Source organism: Triticum dicoccoides, chromosome 1A (genome assembly GCF_002162155.2).
Source record: "Triticum dicoccoides isolate Atlit2015 ecotype Zavitan chromosome 1A, WEW_v2.0, whole genome shotgun sequence".
NCBI lineage: Eukaryota > Viridiplantae > Streptophyta > Magnoliopsida > Poales > Poaceae > Triticum > Triticum dicoccoides.
Genome location: NC_041380.1, coordinates 138,758,266 through 138,782,398, shown reverse-complemented (window position 1 = coordinate 138,782,398; position 24,133 = coordinate 138,758,266). Strand labels below are relative to the sequence as shown.

At 46.5% G+C, this 24,133-nt stretch overlaps 2 protein-coding genes across 2 annotated transcripts; one reads left to right on the top strand and one right to left on the bottom strand.

The window, feature by feature from the left end:
• Positions 1-4: 4 nt before the first annotated feature.
• LOC119367515 (nifU-like protein 4, mitochondrial) lies at positions 5-3,706 on the top strand. Its single transcript, XM_037633005.1, has 6 exons — positions 5-295; positions 646-807; positions 1,894-2,069; positions 2,699-2,802; positions 2,892-3,003; positions 3,253-3,706. Exons 1-6 carry the CDS (start codon positions 109-111, stop codon positions 3,316-3,318), a joined length of 807 nt encoding a protein of 268 aa, XP_037488902.1. The 5' UTR covers positions 5-108; the 3' UTR covers positions 3,319-3,706.
• Positions 3,707-3,822: 116 nt separating this feature from the next.
• On the bottom strand, positions 3,823-5,854 carry LOC119367527 (GATA zinc finger domain-containing protein 6-like). The gene is made up of 3 exons (XM_037633014.1): positions 5,642-5,854; positions 5,435-5,539; positions 3,823-4,664 (listed from the first exon to the last, which is right to left on the bottom strand). The coding sequence occupies exons 1-3, from the start codon at positions 5,660-5,662 to the stop codon at positions 4,347-4,349; spliced, it is 444 nt and encodes a 147-aa protein (XP_037488911.1). The 5' UTR covers positions 5,663-5,854; the 3' UTR covers positions 3,823-4,346.
• Between the last annotated feature and the right edge of the window lie 18,279 nt (positions 5,855-24,133).

The window sequence follows — 24,133 nt, the reverse complement described above, 5'->3', positions numbered from 1 at the left end:
ATACGAGCCGAGAATCTTATCACCGGCCCAAAAGGAAGTCACGAATTTGTGAGCCGACCTAGAAGAGGAGGAAGAGGAAGAGAAGAGCGCAACGCAAAGAGGCAAAGAATGGCGATGGCGAGGAGGAGGGCCCTCGCGCTCGTGTCCCAGCTCCTCCAGAGGCGGGTTCTCCCCGCGCCGCGCTTCCTCTCGTCGGCGGCCGGCGGCGCTCTAGACCGCCTCAATTCGCCGCCCTTCGCACGCCCGGCCGCGCCCAGGAATCCCGCTCCCCCTTCCCCATGGGATCGGCTCGGAGGTTAGATTTCGCCGCTCCCCTTCTCCTTGTGTCGAATTTGGCTCTGCGAGGTTGGCATGCTAGGGAGGTCGGATTCACGGATTGGACGCGTGGAGATGTGAACTTTAGGGTCGGCTAGCGAATTAGTTTAGCACGTGGTAGGTCGGTTTCTTCATCTGAGCGACGACGCGTTCGTTTGTAGGTCAGTAATGTTCTCTGATTGCTTGCATTGCATTTTGAGCTGAAATGGGCTCCACTTAGGTGATCTTGTTCTTGCATTAGACGACCTGATTGTTCGTGAATATGTTGGTGTCAGTGCCTTAGCTCATGTGCTCATGTTTGTTTGCTTGCAACATTGGTGTCATGGACAGGGCAGAAGAGGACCATGTTCATCCAGACGCAGTCGACCCCCAACCCGCAGTCGCTCATGTTCCATCCTGGAAAGCCGGTTATGGAAGTTGGGAGCTCTGATTTCCCTAATGCTCGGACTGCGATGACATCACCTTTGGCGAAGGCACTGTTTGCGATCGAAGGTACATCAAGCAGCCGCCCTAGTAATCTGCTGCATTATTTTATATTTCAGCATTTCAATTTGCGTATTTACCAGTCCTCCTGTTAATCAGTTAGTTACCATCGTCACAACAAACGATCTGTTGCTATGTGTCTAGTCCTTACATGCCCCTGCAAAGTTTAAAAACCTACCCAGCCCCCCTTGTGTTACAAGCAGGCGCTCTGTGTCTGACATAGGTGTAGATAAGGTTTACTTGTAAAGGCATACGAGGTTGTGCCATGAAATTCAGTTGGAAGAACAGATCTTTTTAGTCTTCTGTGTTTGGTAAACAGTTTTTTTAATGAATCAATGTTAACTATTCATTCTGTTCAATTACTTTTTAGTTTTCCTTTTCATTTTGTCGTGTTGATCTTCTGTTGTTGAACTAAAAGCCTTTTAGCTGTTAAAGGGAACTATTATGAGATGTAATTGAAAAAAGTGGCTTACAAACTACAGAGAGCCATGCACTGAATTCTTACCAAATAAATTAGCAACTAAGTAAGCACTATGGTTTGTTGGACATCCAAGCAACCATTTGGGCACAAAAGAAGAGTAAGGGGACTTGAATACAATAAATTGGTGAAACATAAATTGAGGGAGACCTATTTAACGTGGGCAAAGGGCATGATAACTTAATGCAGGCATTGAGGTGGGTTAAATTTGAAGAATAGTATGCAAAAATGCACACGGTTGATTTGTTCATAGGGCAGAAGGAAGTCATTCCAAAAGCAAGAATCCTGATCTTATCTTGAAATCTGTTAGGCAAGACATATTTGGAGCTGATGGTTCTTTATTTTTCAAATGCATCACCATGATGAGGACGTGCAACTTTATCATTGTTTAATAAGGGATTTGACTTCTTACAAAATAGTACATCCATGCAAATGCTTCAGGCTTAGTTTGGCATTCTTTGTATATTCTTTGGAACCATAACGACAAAATAAATGCTAGGATCGGTAAATATGTAACAGCAAAGATGTCACAGCACAACATCTGAAATTGGCGCCAAAATTTCTCAGTGAAATATTCCATTTGGTCATGGTATTGACTGGATTCAATTTCTATGCAGGAGTTACAAGAGTATTCTTTGGATCTGATTTTGTAACTGTGACAAAATCTGATGAGACTTCATGGGACTATCTTAAGCCTGAGGTCTTTGCTGCGATAATGGATTTCTACTCATCTGGACAGCCACTTTTCCTGGACTCAAATACCGCAGCTGCTATGGACACAGCAATTCATGAGGTATTCATGGACATTCTTTCTATTTCATGGTTTGTTTCCATAGCTTTGTTCTTCTGCAGCATGGTCATTTCCTGTGCCATACAATATTTCTAAACTACAATTATAAGAAAAGATTACTGTTGGCAGAACCTTTATGCTTTTTAGTCATATCGCTTTTTATAGAAGTGTTCATCTAGGGTGTGAAGTATAAATGGTGTTGGTTTTATGCAAGATGTAAGCATACAGTAACAATATAAAACATAAGTCCATGGGAGAGACGGATATTAAGAGTTCATTAGGAAAGTACAGAATTATGGAAGAGTTTAGTTGTCTTAGGAAAGATCTAGCAAGTCCAATTAGGAGAGGTTGGTGACCTGAGCAACGCATCCATGCCATCTGGTTATCTTCAGCACGGCAGTTATCACGTTGTGAATCAAGGTTCACACCACCAGCACAATACTGCTGAATAATGCTAACGAACTTGTTCATACTGTTAATTCTTGTGTGTGACAGGAAGGTAGGTAGCAGTAGCACTGACACACTATTTTTTGTTCTCTGTGGGGATGCAAAATAACATTTGTTATCATGAATAATTGAAAACCTGTGCTTGAGATTCTAAATCTGCCATGCAATGTTTGTCTGTGTCGAAGGATGATTCAGAAATAGTTGCTATGATAAAAGAACTGTTGGAGACCCGTATTCGTCCGGCTGTTCAAGATGATGGTGGTGACATTGAATACCGAGGATTTGAGCCGTTAGTACCTCCCTCTCCTGATGTTCATGTATGATGCTGATTTTAAAGAATGTTGGCTACATTGTCTCACTGTGATACTATCCTTGCAGAGAAACAGGAATAGTGAAGCTAAAAATGCAAGGTGCCTGCAGTGGCTGCCCGAGTTCATCAGTCACGTTGAAATCTGGCATAGAGAACATGCTCATGCACTATGTGCCCGAGGTAATATTCAGTGCTTTGTTTCCCCTTTCTTGGAACAGCTCCCATTGTGTGTTTGTGTGTGTGTTCAGTGAAAAAGGCTGTCCATTATTTGATAGCTACAATGCTGATTATCTGGTACTATTCAAGAAATCTGTTAACATTGCTATTGCTTCTTATGCCCAGCTTGCTTAAAAGAGTAACTTATTCATCTTCGATCGATATGTCGCCGTTGGCAGGCTTCACAAACTTTCATGTTTCATTCTTTGGTAGGTGAAAGGAGTGGAGCAGGAGTTTGATGGTGATGAGGAAGCTGAACTGGCTGGCCAGATGGAATGAGTTTTTACAGTTAAATCGCAACCCTTGTCACATATGCTTGTTCAGGGAAACCATGCTATGCATGAAAAGTCCTGGAGAATTACCACTCCCAAAACCATAGGTTACCACTATATTTTGTGAGATAAACCAGGAATAGCCTGAAGGTTTTTGTGATGATTAGATGGTTGTAATTTTGATCAAATGTGTGCAAGAAGCAGACTACCGCACATGGTAGAGAAGCAGCAGTAGCCTGAACCAACATCAACTGCAGTAGGGCTGAATAAAGTGATAGTTGGATTGATCTTTCCTTTTGTCCAACTCTGTATATGCTGAGCATGTCTAACTAATACCAAAGGTTATCACTTTGGTATGGCAGGTGTAATTTCATGGTGGTTATTTCTGCTTTGTATGTACTGTATGTTTTGCATTTGCATATGCATGAATGGTTATGGCTGCAAATAAAATCTGGATTCATCAGCATCAATCAGCATAAGAAACGCAAACTTCTGTCTTGATTTGCACTGATTGAATTGAAAGGAATGAATCATTTTTATTGCTTTGATCTTTATTACACATGAAGGAGGGCAATGCTTGCTTTTGATCACCCATCCTTCTGAATTAACAATGGAAACAAAACACTTACATGGAAATAAACAGAAAATAGGGAACACATTGAATCAGGGGTAAAATTAAAACAAACTCTGGACTAATCACAGTTTGAGCCTACCATGACAGAACAACATACAGCCACTGACCAGCTTTTTCCCTCTCCGGAGCAAACATTTGCCCCAGAGCACCTTCCCTTTCGGTCCCGAATGCGACACACTGACACGATCCAAGATCTACAGCGCAGGTGGATCCAAATACAAAATCCAGCCCCCCATCACATCAACATCATCAGCCTGAAAGAGACATCATTTCCCTGCTGCTCCATCCTGATAATCCATCTAAGAAATCTGTATGACTGGTTTGGAATCACTTGGTGGTCTGTTTAGGCTGCCTTGTATATCATGTATGTATGTACATGGCGCACCAATTGTGGGGGGTCGTCAGCCATGTAGTAGTGGGGGTGTAGATGAGGAGGACAAGGCCATGAGCAAGAATGCAGCCTCCTCCACCCCCATTGAGACCGTCCTTTTCTTCTTCACCACTTGGAGGTTACTGCTTTTGTTGTTGCTACTGCTGCTGCTGTCTTTTACTGCACTTGTTGCCTCTCCGTGATCTTCTCGTTGTTGTTGTTGCTGCTGCTGCTGCTGTTGTTGGTGTTGTTGTTGTTGGTTTAACTGCTGGTTCTGTGGCTTGTTGTCGAGACCTAGCTCTTGCCTCCTCTTCTTCCTGTATCGGATACCGCACGCGTTGCAAAGCGTCTAGGATGGAAGTGAAAAAGTTCAATACACAATTTTAAAAAAAGATGTTCAATACACATTCAGCTCTATTTTTGTTACCAGACTAGGACCACTAACTCCATTGTTACTTTTCAGATCAGAGAAACATATCAGTTTTGCCAACTAAAAAGGAGAGATTACTGGTTGATGGGTGCACGGCTCGGTGCCAGAATGAAGTGAAAAACTATCATGGTGATAAGGATATCCCTTAAAGAATTGGCCCAACCAATAGAAAACAACCAGAGAAAAGCTGGCCCCTTTTTAAATATCCCATCTCACACATGCCACTTGGGAATATTAGGGGGGATTGGAGGTTAGCACTGTTGCGAGGAACAGCTCACCTAACCTCCAAATGGAATCAAAACTGAGTACACACACTGATTCTCTTTTTTTTTTCCTCCCTTTGCCGTGGGACTTTATCCAAAGCTCCAAGCTGCCCTGATTAGAACAATCATCACCATATCTTTTTTTAGATAAAAATCGCCGCCATATCTTATGATCTTCCTCTCCCACGCAAATACCCGGATTAAAATCGCCACCCTATCTTATACTCTGCCAAAACCAGAGGCTCTAATGATTCTAGCATGATCGCTCTAGGAACAGCCTGAACGATATAATCAAGAATTGATCGCAGTATGAACCGCAAGAACTGTGGTGATCAGGCCATGGTTGACACCACCGATCACCTCCCCCACAGGCCACAAGCACAAACAAGAAAGAAAGGAAAAAGAGGGGAGAAGTGGGGAACTCACCCTCGGCCCCGTCGGCCCGCTGCGCCACATGGGGGTGGTGGTGGTGCGGCATTCGACGCAGCACATCCTCCCTCCTTCCCCCGCCGCCGGAGCGACCCCGATCACCTGAGGGAGACGAGGCAGAGGCCAGGAACACATCAGCAGCCACAGAGCATAAGAAGATCTTTCTTTTTTTCAATTAGAAGACGGCCGGGCAGAGAGATGAACCTTGTGGTGAGACGAATCCATCGGTGGCGCTGGACGGGTGGTCTGCTCGGCGGTGATCTTGGTCGGAGATGAGGGTGTCGTGCTGGGTTTGCTCTGCTCTCTTGAAGAAGCGTATGTGGGAGGAGAGGGAGTAGTTGGGGCGGGGAGGGGAGAGGAGAAGAGATAGCAACCAAGGCTAAGCTGCAAGCTTTGTTTTTGATCTCTGGCTAGGCTGCAAGTTGGTAGGGTACTTGTACAAGTTCCCTCCTTATCTTCTAGCCCCTGTATTAATATGTTCTTAGTCTCCTTATCCATTGCTAGCAACAAGGGCGAAAACGGAGCGAAAAGTACCCCCGTTTCCGGTAAATATGAAGCGGACGGTCTCATTGCGGATTACGCTAGAGCAAAAATGGATCCTCCACATATTTTGCCGAGCATGAAAACATGTGGTTTTATGACGAATAAGTTCAATACATGCCCATGTCTCCTCTTACCAACTAAAGTTGCTATAATTACTTTCATATTGATATTTGTTGCTAACATTGTAGCAACAGAATGGAAAGGTCCATCAGATTCAGAGTGGAGAACACACATTGGGATTAACCCATATTTTATAGTAGCTATGTTGCTATAATTACTTTGATATTGAAATTTGTTGATACCATCGTAGCAACAACATAGTTGAAAGTTCCAACAAATTCTGAGGCAGAAAAGTCCATCAAATTTCTGGTAAAGATCGTAAACATACAATCCTAGCACGGAATTTTTGTTACATAATATTGGAGCAAAAATGAATGCTCAACCCGTTTTGTAGGAGTGACGAAACATGTGGTTTGATTATATGTATAAGGTCATACGTGTAGTGGCTCGGCCGTATCTACTTTGATCCACCGCTTTTTGTCCCTCCTTATTTGCTGATGTTGGTGTTAATGCGCGTTAATGCGTTTCCATCTCTTTATTTTGTTATTGTTCATATTAAGGCGAAAATAAACTTGTAGTTGCCTATTTTTCAAAAAAAAAATCTAGATCACCCTTGTTTGTCCCTCCTTATCTGCTGACATTGGTGTTAATGTGTTCCACCTTTTTATTGTTATTATTGCTAGTACGACAAAAATCGATCTCATATTTCCATGTTTTTCAAATAAAAATCATTATCTAGTTTCCGCACCGCTTTTTGTCCCTCCTTATCTGCCGACGTTGGTGATAATATGGTTCAGTCTCTTTTCTTTCTTTTTGTTGCTACTAACGCGAAAATCGTACTCATGGTTCCTTGATTCTAAACCCTTCGATTTAACTGCTATGTTATGTTAGATAGTATTTAAGCCTACCCTTGCATGACCTGATCTTGTAATCTTAAATCCATGTTCCTTACAATCCTAGCATGATTAGGAGTTGCTTGATCTATACCTAGTTCTCTCCCCCTACTTATTTTGCTATACTTAGTCACGCTTAATAGAGTTTGTGTCTTGATCCATTGAATGAGTTTGAGGAATCACATTTTGGTAGTTGAACATATACCTGGCCATGGGCCGGGCCTAAAAAAGCCCACGGCAAAAAACTGAGGCCTAGGCCCTCCCAGGCCCTACCATTGGTCCTACTTTTCAAGCCCAAGCCCGGCTCATCTGGTAAAAAGCCCTGAAAAGCCCTTAGGGCTTAGGGCCGTGGGCTGGGCCTCTTCCTTAAAATGCCAATATGCCAAGCCCAAGCCCGTCCAGGCCCTATTGGTGGGCTCAAAACTCACACCCAAGCTCAGCCCACGGGCAAGCCCATCGGGCCTAGGCCCTGGATTTTAGGGCCGGGTCTGGGTGGGCCGACAGGGCCGGGCCGGAGATGGCCAGGACTAGTTGAACATGAATAGTGGGATGAGGTAAATATTACTGGAGGTAATCGGAGCTAAACGTGATTAGAGGCCAAAGTGAGAGGCCATGTTGGAGAACGTGATGGGTTCTCTCATTTACAGTGATTAAGGACCGAGTTCTCGTTTCATTGATTCAAGACCGAGCGTACAACCACACAAGGTCATATGGGTAACCTCTTGACTTGCTAAGTTACCTCAGACCAGTCTACCAATGGCAATAGTCCGGGATTTTCATTCGTCATGTGACTTGAAAGGAGATGTGGAGAATGATACCTCAATATAAGGGTGGCCCGACTTACTAATTGGGGCTTGGGTGCATTGTGCAACACTTGAGTATATATCGGAGCACTCAGGTAAACTCACGATTATGGATAGAGCTCGTATGGATGACATCGGGTCGTGTGTAAGGTAAGAGTCATGGTTGATCACCCTCTGCCAACATACAATGTGAAGCGTGCTGCTAGTTGGCACTAAGAGACGATTGGTGCGTGTGGGCAAAGAAGTACACCCATGCGATTTAAATCTACTCCAATAGTTATGTGCATATTTAGGCTAGTCATAGTGGGAGTAACTTAGGTAGTAACATAGCGTATTTCAAGAAAATTTTGCTTATGTGGCATGTTGTTAATAAGTAGAGAGATGCTTAGAGTAACATAATATGTTACTGTAACATAGCACTTTCCGAGAAAGGATGAGTCTACAAACTAATAAATGAATCCATCTATGACAATACTACTATGTTACTTTGCACTATGAAAGTAGTAATTTAGACTAGTGTCATATGCATGACACTAGTATAAGTTACTCCTCACTATGACCAGCCTTATGTGACCGCTTTGTTATGTTAGCATGGACTAGATAACTATAATTGTTACTTTAAAACATGCTAAGATAAGTGTGAGTATTATGGATTTGTTCCTCGGGGTTTGTAACAAGGGAGGATTAATGGTGGTGTATTGGTTGGTGGTTCTCAGATTATATGGTTGAAAGGATCAAGATGGACCTAGAGGGGGGGGGGGTGAATAGGTACAATTACAATTTTAAGTTGATTATTAGCAAGCTTAGGCAATGCAGAATATAAAGGTGAGCCTAAACAATTGATACGCCGAGATAAGTAATCCAATGTAGTGTGCTCAACAAGTTATAGTGAATGATAGGTCTCATGACCAAAGTAAACCACAAGTAGGGAGTTAGAGTTATTTAAAACCGACAACACGGAGACGATGATGTATCTCAATGTTCACTTCCTTGGAGGGAAGCTAGTCACTGTTGGAGGAATGGGTGTTATCACGAAGGCTCACCCATTATCCTTCAGATATCACAACGAATGTGATCGCAATCACTAGTGGTAGACCTTGAGATGGCTTTCAAACCTTCACAACTCCCGATGCGACCAGGCTGGGTCTACGTCGTGCCAGGCGGGCGCACTCGCCCCCTGCTAGGACGGTTTGGTCGCACCAGATGGGCCCACACGGGCACCTGGTCAGATGCGCCTCGCATGCCCGGCCTCACGATCTGGGTATACTTGTCTGGCCAAGTGCCGTTGTGTTTGACCCGAGCACGCGCATGCGCCTGACTCATCATATCCAGCCAATATAGGATTTCCTTAAGATGGTTGTTTCAAAAGGCATTTTGGTTCTTTCCTTAAGATGGTTATTTTTCCTATAAGTTTGTCGTGCACTGGCTTGGGACATCGAGGTGGACTTTCTTTGGTGTGATGATAGGCCAGCGTAGCGTCTTTAGTGCAAGGAAGAGGCCGGTACCGTGGTAAGTGCCTTCTAAGCTATGTTGTCTTTGTTCTTATTTTTCTCGGTTGCCATCCTTTTTGTTCTTCATCATGCTTGTAGGTTTTGTGGGCTTCTATTTGAGATGCGCACTTGCTTCTTCTCATGACATGCATTGCTACGATGGTGCCGCCATTTTATCTCTTTCCCCATGTCGTACGGTTCTGCCCGTCGGGTACGTTAGCCGGGTTCGCAGAGGGCCAAGAAGTTGTTGTATTGATCATAGAAGGAGGGAGATAGAATCAAGAAAGTGAAACAAATTGGTGCCATGGCAGCAAATTCGGTCGCCATGGCAGCAAATTTGGTCGCCATTGCAGCACTTCTAAAAACCCTACCATTGCTGAAAAGATTGCTGCCATGGCACGAGTTTCCCAATTTCAATCGAATTGATCATATCTTTGATCGTTGTATATGTAATACTTATGCTTCTTTGTTGATGCATGATAGCTTTTGTAGACAATGAGACTTAACATTTTATGATGGAGGTGTATCGATTGTTCTTATTTACTTTATTGTCCTAGACCATGCAATTATGCGCGTCTTAATCTGCCATGTATTGCCTTTTTCATCCTCTATATTTTGTCGACGATGGCATGTAGCCCGTTGATTGCGCTTTGTGTAATGGCCGTCTACAGATGTCATTTGACCTTTGTCGTCCATTTCCTGGTTTTGTATTGGGGATGTACCACCATATGGTTGAGAATAGAGTTGTTGTTGCTGCAATCGAGTGCCCTTGAGTGTTTGGAGATTGCTGGACAGAAACAATGAGGGACTAATGTGTTGGCTAGTGCACACAGAGAGATATGGTCCCTGGAGTAAATATGAGTTTGCTATCACTACTATAGGAAGGTCCTAACGCGACACATGCATAGGAGACCAATCGACCAAATTGTGTGTGATGCATTAATCACAAACAGTATGGTGATAAAACCTTCACCAATAAAACGAACTATGTGCGATGTCGGATCCATCAAATACGGTTCAGAAAAGAGTTGCTTGTGCAATACGTGGCATATAGTTGATCCATACAAACTGTTTGTGATGAGACAAAATAACGTGAATGGTTACCCAGATCTAGATGGGTGCGATAGACGGCGTACAAGTGATACGTCTCCAATGTATCTATAATTTTTGATTGTTCCATGCTATTATATTATCTATTTTGGATGTTTTATATGCACTAGTATGCTATTTTATATTATTTTTAGGACTAACCTATTAACCTAGAGCCCAGTGCCAGTTTCTGTTTTTCCCTTCTTTTTGAGCCTCACAGAAAACGGATATCAAACGGAGTCCAAACGAAATAAAACTTTCGCGATGATTTTTCTTGGACTAAAAGACACCCAGAAGACTTGGAGTGCAAGTCAGAAGAGTCGCGAGGCGGCGACAAGGGTGGAGGGCGAGCCCTAGGGGGGGGCTACCTTGCCACCCCCTCGGGACTCCTCTAACCTAGCCCTTGGCCCTATATATTCACATGTATTCTAGAAACACCAGAAGCATCCACAAAAACACTTTTCCACCGCCGCAACTGTCGGATTTTGGGTTCCATCAAAACCCTTGAGGTTCGAACACTGGGGTGTGCACGAAGATCTCTCCTCCCCCAAGCTCTCACCCTCACCACGATCTCAAGGCTCGGCGCGTCGAACTCGTAGAACAAAGGGACACAAGATTTATACTGGTTCGGGCCACCAATGTGGTGTAATACCCTACTCCAGTGTGGTGTGGTGGATTGCCTCTTGGGCTGAGAATGAATAGTTACAAGGGAAGAACAACCTTCTAAGGAGAGGTGCTCTTGTGCTTGGCGAGTGTGTGCCTTGGTGGAGTGGATCCGGTCCCAGATCATATCCCCCCTCTACCATGGTGGCTAGTCCTATATATATAGGCATGGGTCCTCTTCCCAAATTTTAGGCGGGAAGGGATCCCACAACGGCCAATTTGAAGGGGGACAGCTAGTACAAGCTATCCTGATAAAAGATGGTCTTTGCCTGCCAAAGGCTCTGGTGATGACGCCGTCTTGGGCTCCACGGTGACCTCCGTCCTGCTGTTCTTGGTCTCATTGCACCGATATGGAAACCTTTGCTTGACGCCTCGGGACTCTGCACCTACGCTTGCCTCTTTCACACCAAAGAGTAAATGAGGACACTGCGCACGCTGGCGCCCGCCTGGCCTAGGTCGTCATGGCTTGCGTCACAGGAACCTCGTGAGGTGCCCCTTGCCTTGATCTCTCCGCCCCTCGCGAGCCAGCCTAGTGAGGCCGCTCCCGAGGAGGTCTTGCGTTGTCCGCCTCGCGAGGGTCTTGAGTGTTTGCTGGTGAAGATGGGTCGTACAGGGCCGCTGGTGGAGCCACGTCGTGGGCCGCAAGCAGGCAAGTCTGGGGACCCCCGTTCCCAGGACGCCGACAGTAGCCCCGGGCCCAAGGTGCGCTCGGACTTGGCTTCGAGGCGAAGCCAAGGGGCAAGTGCGGAGTGCCGCGGGCCTCAACAGCCTGTGACCTTGGTTGACACGTGGAGATTGATGGAACGTGGGCGTCTCCGCTTCCCCACGCTGCCTCGACAACTGCCCGACTTGACGAGACCCTGCTGCATGCAAGAAAAAGGTCATTATTACCTTAGATTGTGGAGGCCGGCGGATGGCCTCCTCTTGGCTATAAATGGGAAGGGGGAAGCGGAGCCCCCGTCATCCATCTCTTCCTTCGCTCCTCCTGCATCTTCTTCTTCCTTGATCCATCGCTAGCAGCGATGATCATGGCACCAATATGGAGGTTCTCGTCTGCAGAGAAGGGAAAAACCCCCCTCGACGAGCCCGATCTACTTCTGCCAATGAAGAGGCTGACCCATCGTCGCGATATAGTCGTGAGGCCGGAGGTGTCGAGGCCTTGGTGCGAGCGACCACCTCCCGGATATCCGCTGCCTCTGTATGCCCGAGCCGAGGGCTCCAGAGGGAGAGGCAGCGAATGGCACCGCCCACGCTGTCGCCGTGGTCGCCGTGCCGTGGTGGCGTACGCCGTTGCCCCAGGAGCCCACGCCGCGGACTCCTGGCGCGAACTTGTGATGTGGGCGGCGATGCCTCCGCTCACTTGGATTCGCTTCCCGCAGTTCTTCACCTCCGAGATGCCGTTCAGGGGCCCCCTCGAGCTTTGGCTGTAGCATGCCGACTGCGATGCCCCGGCGACTAGAGCGAAGGTCGAAGCCATCTCCTCAGGAAAGATCTTCATGACCTGCGGCTGGGGCGAGGTCGCTCGAGTCTGTCATGCGGAAGGCGCCCTCTCCATCCACTTTGAGTATGATGGCACCTCCACGATGTTCTTCAAGGTCTTCGACGAGGAAGGCCGCCGCTTGGAGTGCTACCCTGAAGGGGGTCGTCAGGACGGTATAGCGGCCAACGCCGAGCCTGCCGCTGGCTTCACTAACAACTCCTCCAGCAGCAGCGGTGACTCCTGGTGGTCTAGCGATTCTCCCGAGCCCGACGAGACTCCGGAGACAAGCGACGACATCTACATGCCCCCGAGTTCTCGCCGCGCCCAGAGCAAGGCCGCAGCGTCCGGCCGCCGCCGTCGCTGATCTGGATGGGGTTGGTGTCGGCCTCCCGTGGCCCACTGTTGATGATGGCATCGGCAGCGTTTGGCTTGTGTAGATAGGGCCCCTAGAAACTCCCTTCTTATGTTCCCTACGAGGAATCAAGACGACCCCGTGGGGGCGTGTAAAGGATCTGTAATGTCTTTTGTTGATATTGTCCTTATTATGAAAATTCGCGAACGCATGTCCTGCTTCGGCTCGGTCTCCCCTTTCCAACCCCGTGGCAGCTTGGTGCTCTACGCCGACAGGTCCCAGTCCCCGGGCAGGCTGCAGCCGTCGCTGGTATGCCAGGTCGCGATGCCGTGGTCAAGGCCAAGAGGTGAGCGGCCCGAGGTCTAGTAAGAGCTCCTGAGGCACGATGCTCAAGAGGTCCCCTTTAGCGCGCAAGCAGCTACCTAAAACGTGGGAAAGGGAGGCAACGCCGCTGCAGCAGGGCTGCGAGAGGTGGGAATCTTATGCCATAGCGCTTGGCTGACCCGAGTGTGAAACTTATCTTGGTAGTCCGGAGTTGTTTCCTTGTGTTGCGCCAGACTCGTGCGCCGACGGCCGTAGTGTAGCCAGGTTAGGCCCGTACGAGCCTCCCCCTCTTATCCACACTCTTCTATGTGCTCTACGTCCTCAGGTCCCGGCCCTCGAGCGAGCTCAGCCGCAATTGGTATGCCAGGTCGCGTTGCCATGGTCAAGGGCAGGGGGTGAGGGCTGGAGAGCCAGTTAGAGCTCCTGAGTCGCGATGCTCAGGAGCCCCCCATTTTAACGCGCAAGAGAATTGCGTGGGAGAAGAGGGAGCCCGTGGTGCCGTCCGCTGTTGTCCTCAAGAGGTTCCTGCAGGTTAGCGTGAGGAGGGACACAAATTGCCACTATGATTGTCGGTCTGCCACTGGTCGCTCCGCAAGAAGGTGAAGGCACTGAGGGCCTGGTGAGGTGATGTGCGCGGGCGTGATAACCCACAAGTATAGGGGATCACAACAGTTTTCGATAAGTAAGAGTGTCGAACCCAACGAGGAGCTAAAGGTAGAACAAATATTCCCTCAAGTTCTATCGACCACCGATACAACTCTACGCACGCTTGACGTTCGCTTTACCTAGAACAACTATGAAACTAGAAGTACTCTGTAGGTGTTGTTGGATAGGTTTGCAAGATAATAAAGTTTACGTAAATAAAAAGTAGGGGCTGTCTAGATAAAGAAACAATAAAGTAAATATAACGAGTGTGGAAAAGTGGTGGTAGGAGTTGTGAAATTGCCCCTAAGCAATTGACTACTTTACTAGACCGATAGCAAGTATTATGTGGGAGAGGCCACTGCTAGCATGTCATCCCTGACTTGGAATTCTATGCACTTATGATTGGAAGTATTAGCAAGCATCCGCAACTACTAATGTTCATTAAGGTAAAACCCAACCATAGCATTAAGATATATTGGTCCCCCTTCAATCCCGTATGCATCAATTTCTATGCTAGGTTGAAGCTTCTGTCACTCTTGCCCTCCAATACATAGTCCTATCAACATACAACTAACCCTAGGGTGTGATCCACGCGCGCAATCATATGATGGGCACCAAAGGACAGCAACATAACCACAAGCAAGTTAAATCAATCATAGCAATTCATCAACCACCGATAGGACAACGAAAATCTACTCAGACATCATAGGATGGCAACACATCATTGGATAATAATATGAAGCATAAAGCACCATGTTCAAGTAGAGGGTACAGCGGGTTGAGGGAGAGTGGACCGTTGTAGATAGAGGGGGAAGGTGATGGAGATGTTGGTGAAGATGGAGGAGGTGTTGGTGTAGATCGCGGTGATGATGATGGCCCCCGGTGGCACTCTGGTGCCACCAGAAGCGAGGGGGAGAGAGCCCCCTCCTTCTTCTTCTTCTTCCTTGACCTCCTCCCTAGATGGGAGAAGGGTTTCCCCTCTGGTCCATGGCCTCCATGGCACAGGAGGGGCGAGAGCCCCTCCGAGATTGGATCTGTCTCTCTGTCTCTCTTTGTTTATGCGTTCTCTTCTGGCTCTGTTTCACCGTTTCGTGTATATATGGAGACCCGTAACTCCGATTGGCCTGAAACCTTTGCCGTGATTTTTTTTCTTCAGAAAATTAGCTTTCTTGCGGCAAAAGAAGAGCGTCAACCGCCTTATAGGTGGGTCACGAGGGTCAGGGGCGCGCCCTAGGGGGGTGCCCCCTACCTCGTGCCCACCTCGGACACTGGTTTGTGTTGATTTTTCCTCCAGATTTTCCAAATATTCCAAAAAGTATCTCCGTCCGTTTTTATCCCGTTTGGACTCCGTTTGATATGGATATTCTGTGAAACCAAAAACATGCAAAAAACAGGAACTGGCACTGGGCACTGGATCAATATGTTAGTCCCAAAAATAGTATAAAAAGTTGCCAAAAGTATATGAAAGTTGTAGAATATTGGCATGGAACAATCAAAAATTATAGATACGACGGAGACGTATCAGCATCCCCAAGCTTAATTCCTGCTCGTCCTCGAGTAGGTAAATGATAAAAAGATAATTTTGATGTGGAATGCTACCTAGCATAATCTTGATCACATATCTAATCATGGCATGAATATTAAGATACGAGTGATTCAAAGCAATAGTCTATCATTTGACATAAAAACAATAATACTTCAAGCCTACTAATAAAGCAATCATGTCTTTTCAAAATAACATGGCCAAAGAAAGTTATCCCTACAAAATCATATAGTCTGGCTATGCTCCATCTTCACCACACAAAATACTCACATCATGCACAACCCCGATGACAAGCCAAGCAATTGTTTCATACTTTTGATGTTCTCAAACCTTTTCAACTTTCACGCAATACATGAGCGTGAGCCATGGACATAGCACTATAGGTGGAATAGGATGGTGGTTGTGGAGAAGACAAAAAGGAGAAGATAGTCTCACATCAACTAGGCGTATCAACGGGCTATGGAGATGCCCATCAATAGATATCAATGTGAGTGAGTAGGGATTGCCATGCAACGGATGCACTAGAGCTATAAGTATATGAAAGCTCAAGCTGAAACTAAGTGGGTGTGCATCCAACCTGCTTGCTCATGAAGACCTAGGGCATTTGAGAAAGCCCATCGTTGGAATATACAAGCCAAGTTCTAAAATGAAAATTCCCACTACTATATGAAAGTGATAACTCAAAGAGACTCTCTATATGAAGAACATGGTGCTACTTTGAAGCACAAGTGTGGTAAAAGGATAGTAACATTGCCCCTTCTCTCTTTTTCTCTCATTTTTTGTTATTTTTTTGGTGGGCTTCTTTGGCCTCTTTTTTGGGGCTTCTTTGGCCTCTTTTATTTTTTTGTGAAGTCCGGAGTCTCATCCCGACTTATGGGGGAATCATAGTCTCCATCGTCCTTTCCTCACTGGGGCAATGCTCTAATAATGATGATCATCACACTTTTATTTACGTACAACTCAATATTACAACTCAATGTCTAGAACAAAGTATGACTCTATATGGGTGCCTCCGGCGGTGTACCGGGATGTGCAATGATCTAGCATAGCAATGACATCAAAAAACGGACAAGCCATGAAAACATCATGCTAACTATCTTACGACCATGCAAAGCAATATGACAATGAATGCTCAAGTCATGTATATGATGATGATGGAAGTTGCATGGCAATATATCTCGGAATGGCTATGGAAATGCCATGATAGGTAGGTATGGTGGCTGTTTTGAGGAAGGTATATGGTGGGTTTATGGTACCGGTGAAAGTTGTGCGGTACTAGAGAGGCTAGCAATGGTGGAAGGGTGAGAGTGCGTATAATCCATGGACTCAACATTAGTCATAAAGAACTCACATACTTATTGCAAAAGTCTATAAGCTATCGAAACAAAGTACTACGCGCATGCTCCTAGGGGGATAGATTGGTAGGAAAAGACCATCGCTCGTCCCCGACCGCCACTGATAAGGAAGACAATCAATAAATAAATCATGCCCCGACTTCATCACATAACGGTTCACCATACGTGCATGCTACGTGAATCACAAACTTCAACACAAGTATTTCTACAATCCACAACTACCCACTAGCATGACTCTAATATCACCATCTTTATATCGCAAAACTATTGAAAGGAATCAAACATATCATATCAGTGATCTACAAGTTTTATGTAGGATTTTATGACTAACCATGTGAATGACCAATTCCTGTCATCTCTCTAAATAGATATAAGTGAAGCAAGAGAGTTTAATTCTTTCTACAAAAGATATGCATGTGCTCTAACAAATCTAAGTGAAGTAAAAGAGCATTCTACAAATGGCGGTTTTCTATGTAAGGAGAAACATGCAATCCAAACTTCAAATGATATAAGCGAAGCACATGAAGCATTCTATAAAGCCATACTCAAAAGATATAAGTGAAGTGCAAAGAGCATTATATAAATCAACCAAGGACTATCTCATACCAGCATGGTGCATAAAAGAAAAAAAAATGAAAACTAAATGCAAAAGACGCTCCAAGATTGCACATATCGCATGAACGAAACGAATCCGAAAACATACCGATACTTGTTGAAGAAAGAGGGGATGCCTTCCGGGGCATACCCAAGCTTAGACGCTTGAGTCTCCTTGAATATTTACTTGGGGTGCCTCGGGCATCCCCAAGCTTGAGCCCTTGCCTCTCTTCCTTCTTCTCACATCGAGACCTTCTCGATCATCGAACACTTCTTCCACACAAAACTTCAACAGGAAACTCGGTAAGATCCATTAGTATAATAAAGCAAATCACTACTCTAAATACTGTTGAAAACCAATTCATATTTTGTTTTTGCATTGTTTCTACTGTATTATAACTTTTTCATGGCTTAATCCACTAATATAAATTGATAGTTTCATCAAAACAAGCAAACTATGCATCAAAAACAGAATCTGTCTAAAACAGAACAGTCTGTAGTAATCTGAACATTTACCATACTTATGATACTTGAAAAATTCTACCAAAATTTTGAAAAATAAAAAATTTGTATATAAAGACAGTGCAAAAAGAATCAGAACCATTTGACGTTCCAGCTAAAAATGTAAAATCACGCACTACAGCCAAAGTTTCTGTCCTGCACCGTACAAACCATCAAGCAAATGTAAACATCCTAAAGGCAAACCTTGGCACATTATTTTTATAATACAATGGAATTGTACAAGGGTATAATTATTTTTATTGAAAAGTTTCTGTAATCAAGATTCACAAAGTTTCTGTGAGCATGAACAAAGTTCAAGGCTAGCTTCCACTTCAACAATGCTTGTCTTTCTCACTTTCGCTTTCCTTTTTGAAAAAGTTTTGGGTTCCCCTCTTTATTTTTGTTGTTTTTAAACTATATAAAAGCACTCAACAGAAATAAATGACTCTCTAAAACTTCCGGGTTGTCTCCCTGGCAGCGCTTTCTTTAAAGCCATTAAGCTAGGCATATAGTGCTCAAGTAATGGCTCCACCCGGATCCTAAGGTATATCAAAGCCAATTTTAATTAACAATGATTTGTAATTTAGTGGTGAGCACAAGGTAACATATATCATGTAATGACGAAGTCTAACTCTCTTCCTATGCATCGGCATGTCATAAAAGAACAATTCATGCACACAAAGTAAAGGCCAATGCATAGTATAAACAGTTTCTTGCAAGTTTATCATATTGGAAACATAGAGAGGTGGAGATATGGTTCCTCTCTCATAATAATTGCAAGTAGGAGCAGCAAGCACATGCATATTATATTCATCAAAATCATCATGCGCAATGGTAAAAGGCAACCCATCAATATAATCCTTAATAAGTGCAAACTTCTCCGATATAGTGTAGTCAGGAGAATTCAAAAAGATAATAGGACTATCATGCGTGTGTGCAATAGCAACAATTTCATGTTTAACATAAGGAACTATAGCAAGTTCATCACCATAAGCATAATTCATATTGGCATCTTGGCCACAAGAATAGCAAGCATCATCAAAAAGGGATATTTCAAAAGAATCAATGGGATCATAACAATCATCATAGCAATCATCCTTCGGTAAGCACGAAGGGAAATTAAACAACGTATGAGTTGAAGAGTTACTCTCATTAGAAGGTGGGCATGGGTAGCTAATCTGCTCTTCCTCCTTTTGTTCTTCGCTCTCCTCCTCATCTTTTTCATCCAATGAGCTCACAGTTTCATCAATTTCTTCTTCCATAGACTCCTGCAAAATATTAGTCTCTTCTTGGACAGCGGAGACTTTCTCAATAAGTGCATTAATTTCGTAATTGTATTCATAATTCTCATAACAATATTTCAGGATAGCTAAATTTTCAAGTCTATAAACAGCATCATCAAAATCTTCAAACTCTTTAAACATAGATTCAATTTCATAAGCACCCATAAAAGCAACAAATTCTTCTATTTGTTCCACATCATAGTAATCATATATACCATTAGCATAAGAAGCTAAGGTTTCATTATCATTAAATTTGCATAAAAAGGGAAGGTGTGGAGCCTTCATCCTAGAGCAACAAGTATAATCATAACTCAAGCATCGAGCATACCACTTCAATATATGAATTTGATCCCATAATAGTTTCCCTTTTTGTGTCAAGCGGTAATCCATAAAGTATTCATGTTAATCCAATGTTACTCCCATTAAATAATTGAATGGGGTTTTCTCAGGATTATTAAAGTAGTACATAATATTTTTCACATAACCAGCATCGAGGGTTTTAGGAGGTTCCCCATCTCCATGAGTAGCAAGTACAACTATTTTTTTGGTATTTCGTGTTCCATATCCATAACTGAAGATAGAGAACAACTAAGAACAGCAAATAAAAATTACTTAGTGATAAAGCAAACATGCACACACGAGAATATTCACCCCACGCTATTGCTCCCCGGCAACGGCGCCAGAAAAAGGTCTTGATAACCCACAAGTATAGGGGATCGCAACAGTTTTTGATAAGTAAGAGTGTCAAACCCAACGAGGAGCTAAAGGTAGAACAAATATTCCCTCAAGTTCTATCGACCACCGATACAACTCTACGCACGCTTGATGTTCGCTTTACCTAGAACAAGTATGAAACTAGAAGTACTTTGTAGGTGTTGTTGGATAGGTTTGCAAGATAATAAAGATTACATAAATAAAAAGTAGGGGCGTTTAGATAAAGAAACAATAAAGTAAATATAACGAGTGTGGAAAAGTGCTGGTAGGAGTTGTGAAATTGCCCCTAAGCAATTGACTACTTTACTAGACCGATAGCAAGTATTATGTGGGAGAGGCCACTGCTAGCATGTCATCCCTGACTTGGAATTCTATGCACTTATGATTGGAACTATTAGCAAGCATCCGCAACTACTAATGTTCATTAAGGTAAACCCAACCATAGCATTAAGATATATTGGTCCCCCTTCAATCCCGTATGCATCAATTTCTATGCTAGGTTGAAGCTTCTATCACTCTTGCCCTCCAATACATAGTCCTATCAACATACAACTAACCCTAGGGTGTGATCCACGCGCGCAATCATATGATGGGCACCAAAGTACAGCAACATAACCACAAGCAAATTAAATCAATCATAGCAATTCATCAACCACCGATAGGACAACGAAAATCTACTTAGACATCATAGGATGGCAACACATCATTGGATAATAATAATATGAAGCATAAAGCACCATGTTCAAGTAGAGGGTACAGCGGGTTGCTGGAGAGTGGACCGCTGTAGATAGGGGGGGGAAGGTAATGGAGATGTTGGTGAAGATGGCGGAGGTGTTGGTGTAGATCGCGGTGATGATGATGGCCCCCGGTGGCACTCCTGTGCCACCGGAAGCGAGGGAGAGAGAGCCCCCTCCTTCTTCTTCTCCCTTGACCTCCTGCCTAGATGGGAGAAGGGTTTCCCCTCTGGTCCATAGCCTCCATGGCACGGGAGGGGCGAGAGCCCCTCCGAGATTGGATCTGTCTCTCTGTCTCTCTCTGTTTCTGCGTTCTCTTCTGGCTCTGTTTCACCGTTTCGTGTATATATGGAGATCTGTAACTCCGATTGGCCTGAAATCTTTGCCGTGATTTTTTTTACCGAAAATTAGCTTTCTTGCGGCAAAAGAAGAGCGTCAACCGCCTTATAGGTGGGTCACGAGGGTCAGGGGCGCGCCCCCCTACCTCGTGCCCACCTCGGACACTGGTTCGCGTTGATTTTTCCTCCAGATTTCCAAATATTCCAAAAAGTATCTCCGTCCGTTTTTATCTCGTTTGGACTCCGTTTGATATGGATATTCTGCGAAACCAAAAATATGCAACAAACAGGAACTGGCACTGGGCACTGGATCAATATGTTAGTCCCAAAAATAGTATTAAAAGTTGCCAAAAGTATATGAAAGTTGTAGAATATTGGCATGGAACAATAAAAAATTATAGATTCGACGGAGACGTATCAGGACGTGCCGCGAGCCAGAGCTCGACCGCTCAGATTTGTCAGCGTTGCAGGGACGGACCCGAGCACAAGCGCCGTGCCGGCGTGAATGACTCCCGGGGTGGGTGGCAATCAAGCAGGTGATGACTATAAATAACTTATGCATGGGAACCGAATAGCTTAGATAGATGCGAGAACGATACATGCCGCTGGGACGGACCCAAGCGGCTTGGGGATGATGCAGCCCGAGGGGTGCCCCCAGTAAAGTAAGCTTAAAGACATAAAAAGGATATATGACGCGGGGACAGGCCCACGTGACCTGGGAATGATGCAGCTCAGGGGGCGCTCCCAGCTGAATGAACTTGGAAAATGTCACCTGGTTTTGTTGTCGAAGGAGCGTTCGGGTAGCTGAAGGCGCGCGCTGAAGAAGTCACTCCTCACAAGCCGTCGAGACCCTGAGCCTCGGGAGGCTCTGGGGGCTCAGGTGGCTCCCTGAGGACCGTCTCCATCTCTTCCAGGACCACGTGATGCCTGGCCTCTTGGGTCGCCAGGATGCTCCGTAGATTGTGCTGGAAGGCGGATGCTACGCTCGGCAGGCCGAACGGCATGCGAACGTAGCTGTGAGGTGGAAGCTCACACCGGCCAGCACGCGAAGGCCAAAAGCGCTCCTGAGATGCAGCCCTGTTGAGCCCCGGGATGTCGATGCAGATGCGCAGCTCGCCACCCTCGCCCGGGAGGGAGCTACACTAGGTGGGCGGCGGTCGTCGTGTATCGCCCTTGCTTCCTGAAGCTCCTAGGTGGCCTTGGTGATGAATTCTTGCGCACCGGGCACTCCTCGCCAGGTGCCCTCCTAAGGGAAACATGTCGCGAAGCACGCCTCCACGTGGTGCCCGAGCGCCTCCCTCGTGATTGTTGGCCAGGTCTGAGGCCCTCCAGAAGAGAGCCCCCGAGCTCTGCCCGAGGAGGGCGCCGGGAGCGCCTTTCTATGCGAGGGAGGAAGGTGCCCTAGGTAAGGGCGCTGATCCTGAGGTGGCACCGCTAGAGGTGCCGCTCCCCTGAGGCCCTGTGCGGAGTAGCTGCTTCTTCTTCTTGGGGATGGCCTCAAGAGGGTACTGCACACCCTCGCTGTCAGGATCTTCAATTGTTGCGGCTTGGAAGGCGCGCTCGAGGGAGCACACCGCATCTCTTTCTTCATAGGGGACTGTGATGATTCTACCGCTTCCCGGCATCTTGACGACATTGTAGCCATGGTGGGTCACTGCCATGAATTTGGCTAACGCTGGGTACCCGAGGATAGCATTGTACGGCAGACGGATGTGAACGACGTCGAAGTCGACGAGCTCGGTGTGGTAGTTGTCGCGCTGACCAAAGGTGATAGGGAGACGAACTTGCCCTATCGGGGTGGTGGAGCCGTCGATCACTCCTGAAAAGGGCTTTGTAGGCTGCAGCTGATCATAGGGCACTTGAAGGCTGTCGAACATCTCGATGGATAGGACACTCAGCCCCGCGCTGCCGTCGATGAGGGTCTTGGTGACTTGGACATTGCTGATGATGGGTGAGCAGAGCATTTGGAGGACGCCGGCGGTCGAAGCACATTTGAGTTGGTCCGCCGAGCTGAAGGTGATGGCGTACTTGGACCATCTGAGCAGGTGCGTGGCCTCGAGCTTGGGGAGGGCTGCATTCACCTCGCGAGAGAACTGCTTGAAGATGCGCTGGGAAGCCGGGGCCTGAGCACCACCCAAGATGCAAGTGATGGCGCGCGGCTCCTGGAAGCCCCCCAGCCCTCTCGTCCTGATGGTGTTCGTCGTTCCTCCTTGGTAGTGACGGCAGCAGAGGGAGACTAGGATTGCCCTGAGGACGTCCTCGCGAGGCTGGTCCCTCCAGGTGCCCTCACGAGGCTGGTCCTGCCAGTGATCCTCACGAGGTTGGTCACGCCACTCCTGGCGGGGGCCGCGGTCATCCTAGCGTCCTCCGCCTCGGCCATAGCCCCGGTCGTTGCGGTCGGGCGTCGACCGAAGCGTCCATCTCGAATGGCCCTGAGTTCTTGACAATCGTTGGTGTTGTGGCTGCGCATGTTGTGGAAGGCGCAGAATGGATGACCGACCTTGGATGACTCAGGGAGGTCCCGACCGCGCTTTGTGTCTGGCTCTGCCACGAGTACGGCCACTCCTTTGCGCTTCACGTCCTTGACCTTGGCCTTCTTCTCCTCTGGATTGGCAGCAGGGAGCTCGAGGAGGGAGAGACACCCTTCCTCAGCTCTTGCGCACTTGGTTGCTATGTTGAACAGCTCTAGAGTCGTGCATAGCTCCTCGTGGATGGCGAGCTCCTCCTTCATCTTGATGTCGCGGACGCCATCGGAAAACACTGAGATGATGGCCTCGTCCGTCACCTTGGGGATCTTGAGACAAACACTGTTGAAGCGCTGGATGTACTTCTGCAGGGTCTCTTCCGGCTGTTGCTTGATGCGGCGCAGGTCACCCGCAGCCGGAGGGCGGTCGCGAGTGCCCTGGAAGTTGGCGACGAAGCGGCCGCGCATCTCATCCCAGGAGGAGATCGAGCCTGGAGGCAGGTTCAGGAGCCATGAGCGAGCGCCATCCTTGAGAGCCATGGGAAACCAGTTTGCCATGACTTTTTCGTCGCCGTTGGCCGCCTCGATGATCAGTTCATAGAGCTGCAGGAACACTGCAGGGTTGGGGGTGCCGTCATAGCGAGGAGGTAGATCCGGCTTGAACTTGCCTGGCCAGACGATGCTACAGAGCTCGGGAGTGAAGGCGCGACAACCTGCCGTGGACATCGGGGCCCTTTGCTGATGCGGGGCCTGGCCTGGATGTCCGCGCACCGCCGCCGCAGGCGGCACACGGTCTTGTCGTGGTAGTGCTGGGAGCGCTGGAGTGTT